The 5295-nt window shown below is 38.1% G+C and overlaps 1 protein-coding gene across 1 annotated transcript; it reads right to left on the bottom strand.

Annotated features, from left to right (window-relative positions):
* Positions 1-319: 319 nt before the first annotated feature.
* LOC127652260 (peripheral myelin protein 22-like) lies at positions 320-4916 on the bottom strand. The gene is made up of 5 exons (XM_052138399.1): positions 4753-4916; positions 3806-3895; positions 3596-3689; positions 1208-1348; positions 320-1106 (listed from the first exon to the last, which is right to left on the bottom strand). Exons 2-5 carry the CDS (start codon positions 3881-3883, stop codon positions 946-948), a joined length of 474 nt encoding a protein of 157 aa, XP_051994359.1. The 5' UTR covers positions 3884-3895; positions 4753-4916; the 3' UTR covers positions 320-945.
* Between the last annotated feature and the right edge of the window lie 379 nt (positions 4917-5295).

A 5295-nucleotide genomic window follows, 5' to 3' on the forward strand; every position in this document is an offset into this window, starting at 1 on the left:
CAGAGAATAACACAGTGGTCTTGTTTTGTACTGCTAAAGTGATCCTCTGAAATGACTCACAGGTAGTGCATGAAAAGTCATTTCTGTGTCGCATCTGTTTTTTTCCTCCACTCACAGAAAGCCAGTAACATGACCTCATTTGGGAGGGGTTTGCTCCATTTTTTAGATCATCTCTGACTTGAAATGAAAGGTAATCTACACTTCGAAGTGACATAAAGTCTCTTTTGCAATGTGACACCTTACTAGTAATTGTTTTCACATTGCATACTGTAGCTTTAATGTTCCTATTACATATTGCAAATTGACACAATAAAAAAAAAATGGTATTTATTTTTTCTTAAAACAAAAAATAATACAGAACGAAAGATGTCCCATAAAGTGATATAATCACAGGGAAAATACACACTGTAAAATGTTTTACACAAATTTTGAGACTATAAGTATTTCTAGCTATAAAGTTCAACAGTGCTAAATACATGGCACCATTTCCAAGAATTCGAAACACAACACAAAAAAACTCTTTGTTTTATTATATGGCTATAAGAAAAATTTCAAGTCGGTATCAAGAAGCTCCCTTTGAGAATAAACTTTATTATGACATTTTAAAAACATGATATTTGAAAAGGCTTATGACACAAAACAAAAAACTAAAGATTTATATGTTTCCTATGTCTCTCCTCCTTCAGTAAAATCTTTAAAAAAAGTCAGGGACTTCATTGACATGTCATTACTATTTACAAAAAAAACTATGTAAAAGTGTTATAAATAGGCTCACTAGCCAAAGACACACATTAGCGTCTTCGCTGTATTGAATCTTCATGAATTGTCACTTACTTTTATCACATTGGGTCTAAATATTCAGGCCTGAAGGAGATGGCCATATGGTTAGAGTCTGTTGGCTGAGTAGCGTTCTCAGTTCCAGAAAAATCCCTGAAGGATATTCGCTCATTCTTTCTTCCTTAGGATAATGTAAATTAAGCCGCTGATGAGTGTCAGAGGAAAGGCCAGCCAGGCCAGCACAAAGGCGTATCCGTAAGTGTTACTATCATTTTTCCACCCTGGACTCATCACAGTGTAGATGATGGCCCCGCTCATCACAAACAGACCTGCAGGTGACACAAAGAAAGGCAGAGAGGGAATTAAAACATGTAGCCTAAGAGAAAACAGGTGGGATGGGATCTGATGGATCAGCCAAAGCAATACTCACTGGCGAGAACCTGGAAGACAGCCGTGAAAAAGAAGCGACCACCCTTTACAAGGGTGAAGAGCTGGCAGAGGAAAAAGATGAGGGAGATGAGGCAGAAGATGGTGGCTAGGACCATGAGAGCCTGTACTGCTTGCAGCCAATCTGACAGATGGTGAAAAAAAAGGTTCAGTTGTAAAACTATTTTCTCCAACTTGATAAAAACTTCAGTGATGCAACTGCACAACCCTGATTGCACACGTACAGTAGATCACCTAGATGTCTGATCTCAACAATTCTTTCATCAGATGTCTTTCAGAAGTTTATTCGGGATGCTCCGATCAGGATTTTTTCAACGATCTAAAACAGACAACTTGGACATGTACGTGTGCAAACTGGGAATGCACATTTTACACACAAAAGTGTGTTTTTGGGGTAGAGAAGTACATTTTTTAAATCTGCAGAATATTTTGATTGTGTCCTACATTTTTATCCAAATGAGACAGAAAAAGTTTGGTTTTGATCAGTGTCTCTGGTGGCTATCAGTTGGCATGATTGACAAGTGACAGTTATGAAGTATGAAGCTAGCATATCAAAAGTTTGATTATGGCTGACAGGGTGGGGTCATTTGTAAAAGTGTTACAACTGACCACATTCAGAAAAAAATCTGCCCTGACAAAAATTTATGAAAGAGATTCTATAAATTGTCCATTTTAGTTATAGTCAGTGTAAATAGATGCTGATTAAGCCATGGATTAAGCTGATTAAGCATTATTTTACTAAATCCCCCACTTTCATAATGGGGTTCAGCTGGACAAGACACCCAGGCCTGATTACTGCCAGCACTGTTCAATCAAATCAACACTTAAATATTTTTTTTTTCAGCAGCATGATGTTGGCTAAAAGGTTTCACCCAGTAGCACACTATGATGAGGTCGAAAGAAATTCCAGAAATTATGAGGAAAAAGATGATTGAAATACACCAGTCTGGAAAGGGTTACAAAGCAGCTATTTCAAAGGCTTTGGGACTCCAAAGAACCACAGTGAGAGCCATTATCTTCAAATGGAGAAAACTTGGCACAGTAGTGAACCTTCCCAGAGGTGACCGACCATCCAAAAATCCTCAAAGAGCACAGCAACGACACATCCATGAAGTCACAAAAAAGCCAAGGAGAACATCCAAGGAACTGCAGGACTCTCTCGCATCAATAAAGGTCACTGTTCGTGACCCACTGGCAAAAGACAAAGGCAAAAAATTGCATCCATGGAAGAGAGGCGAGGCAAATTCCACTGCTAACCCAGAAGAACATTAAGGCTTGTCTGAACACCTTGATGATTGTCAAAACATTTGGGAGAATGTTCTGTGGACTGATGATTTGAAATTGGAACTGTTTGGAAGACAGGGGTACCGTTAAATCTGGCGTAAATCAAACACAGAATTCAACTAAAAGAACATCATGCCTATGGTCAAGTATTGTGGTGATAGTTTGATGGTGTGGAGATGCTGTTCTGCTTCAGGGCCAGGGTAACTTGCAATATTTGAGAGAAACTCTATTCTGCTCTCTACCAGAAAATCCTAAAGGAGAACGTCCGGTCATCAGTCCGTGAGTTGAAGCTCAAGTGCAACTGGATTATGTAGCAAGACAATAATTTAATTATTGCAAGACTAAAGCAGTTTTGAAAAGAAGAGTGGGCCAAAATTCCACCACTGCGTTTTGAAAGACTGATCAGCGTTTGGTTGCAGTTGTTGCAGCTAAAGGTGGCACAACCAGCTATTAAGTTTAAGAGGGCAGTTAGTTTTTCACATTGGTGGCATGGGTTTTGGATAACATTTTTGGATAACAATTATGCCACAGTCCAAATTACTGAGATCAAATTTTTTTCCCCATTCTGACGGTTGACGTTAACATTAACTGAAGCTCCTGACTCATATCTGCTTGATTTTATTTACTGCACTGCTGCCACACGATTGGCTGATTAGATAATCATATGGATAATTGTTGGTGCCACTCAGGCTAGTTTGAGTATTTCTGTAACTGCTGATCTACTGAGATTTTCATGCACAACAGTCACAGAATGGTGCCAAAAACAAATAACATCCAGTGAGGGGCAGTTCTTACAAAAATTCTAAATCAGAAACGTCTAAAAGACATCTGCTGACCCACTCTCCCCAGCTGCTAATGCAAATTTGAGAGATAAACTTTGACTGAAGATGTACCCGCCTGTCATTTTGATAGGCTTAGTATAGAATTTTACAATCAAATATCTAGTTTTTCCAAAAATATATTCTTAATATGGTCTCAATTTCCAAATAATCATGCCATTGATTATTTAAAAGAAAGAAAGAAAGAAAGAACAACCTTATTAACATCTTGCTGTAATAGAATAATAAGACTGTTTCATTTAGCTTACCAGCATCACCAGGCTCAAGGCATCGTACATCTCCATTGGTATGTGTGCAGTCATACCAGAGGCCATAACTTGTATCACCGTGTGTTTGCCAAGCCTGTGTTTTTTACCAGACACACCCACTTGATTACAACAACACATTAACCAAATTCCAGCTCAAACAAAGTGTGACCAACAGACTCAGAAAACAGGAGCCCCCAAAATGATACTTACATTTGCACAAGTGGAAATTAAGAGAATAATAAGATCTGTCAGATGCAAGACTAACGTTCCGAACAGAATGGCCAGCATGGTGGGGTCCGCCTGAAAGAACAGAAAGAGAAAGTAATCACGGCTCCACCTACGCCCATTCATACACCTGGGGGCCTCACAATGGCCAGTGTTTGCTCATGCAGTTCATAATGTGACCACCAGATGTCGCTACGCACAAACGTATCTCAACTCCAGTTGTTTCACTGGGTTTCTTATTTAAGCACAAAGCACATTTTTACTCGAAAATATAATCTGTTAATACATTCCATTAATAAATACACAAAGAACATTACAACGACTGAAAAGAATTCGATGTTTCTATTCATCAGAACAACATAAACATCCCCGCATGCAGCCCGTCAGAAGGTCACTTCATTAATTCCGCGCGTTGACGCCTTTTTCGTCACCTCTAAACATTTTTCATCGATGTTTCTCGAGATTCTAACAAGAAAGTAAAGATTTGTAGAGGAAAAAACTAAGCAAAAGTATACTTGTAGAATACTAATCGACTCCGATATCTGATGCAGAAAAAAGAAAATGAGGTGGGAAAACAGTCCTACGCAGAGTTGTTTTCCACAGCGACTGTGACTTAACAGCAAAATAAACTGAAAATGCGCGAAAATCTTCTTTAAATACAAACAAAATATTTAAAGAGTAATATTAAAGATATTTAAAGCGAAAGCTAGCGATAATAAACGTCTTAATGAACTTAATACAACATAACAAGAAAGCTTTGAACAAAACAGCAAACATATTGTGGAAAAAGTAACAAACGATGTACAAACGGTCGTTGGGAATTTTCCAGGTGGAAAAAAAAAACAATTATATAAAATCTCCTGAAATGACGTACAAAATACTCCATCAGTGAACTAAAGTAAAACCAACATTTTCGTAGTGCTCCAACTTACAGGTAAGAGAGAGAGGGAGAGAAAAAATCCTTGAAAAAAGAAAGAGAGCAGAAACAAAATACTGGGATGCTTTACTATGTGATCCTACTATAGATTCTCAAAGCACGAGTCTCTGTATTCCAGATGCAGAACCACAGTAGTATTTGTTTTTTTTTTTCCTTTCTTTTTTCAGAAACGTGAGAACACCGCCCTGGAGCGTTACTACGTCACGCTTTTCGCTTTCTTTTCCCTCCCAAAATTTAACTTCACACTTTGGGTGGTTAGATAGTAAATGAAAAATAGTTTTACACAATACACAGAATTGTCAGATGAATTTATTTAAGTGCTTAAAACATGAGTTTACCAGTTTTCAACTTTTGTTGAAACACACACACACAAACACACATTGGTTAAATCTGGATAAACATGCATGCATACACACAATTATGCAGTTTGTTTCCTGTGTGCATGCTATACAGAGCTGTTGAGCTTCCTTCATTTTAACACTGCTAGCCTATTTAGAGGCACAGTGTGTGTGTGTGTGTGTGTGTGTGTGTGTGTGTG

This window comes from Xyrauchen texanus, chromosome 12, assembly GCF_025860055.1.
Source record: "Xyrauchen texanus isolate HMW12.3.18 chromosome 12, RBS_HiC_50CHRs, whole genome shotgun sequence".
Lineage (NCBI taxonomy): Eukaryota > Metazoa > Chordata > Actinopteri > Cypriniformes > Catostomidae > Xyrauchen > Xyrauchen texanus.

Coding starts and splice junctions, on each gene's coding strand:
- LOC127652260 (XM_052138399.1), bottom strand. CDS start 3,883: ATGCTGGCCATTCTGTTCGGAACGTTAGTCTTGCATCTGACAGATCTT. Junction 3,690..3,805: donor TAATTTCCACTTGTGCAAAT/GTAAGTATCATT, acceptor TAAAAAACACAG/GCTTGGCAAACACACGGTGA. Junction 1,107..1,207: donor TGTCTTCCAGGTTCTCGCCA/GTGAGTATTGCT, acceptor TGTCACCTGCAG/GTCTGTTTGTGATGAGCGGG.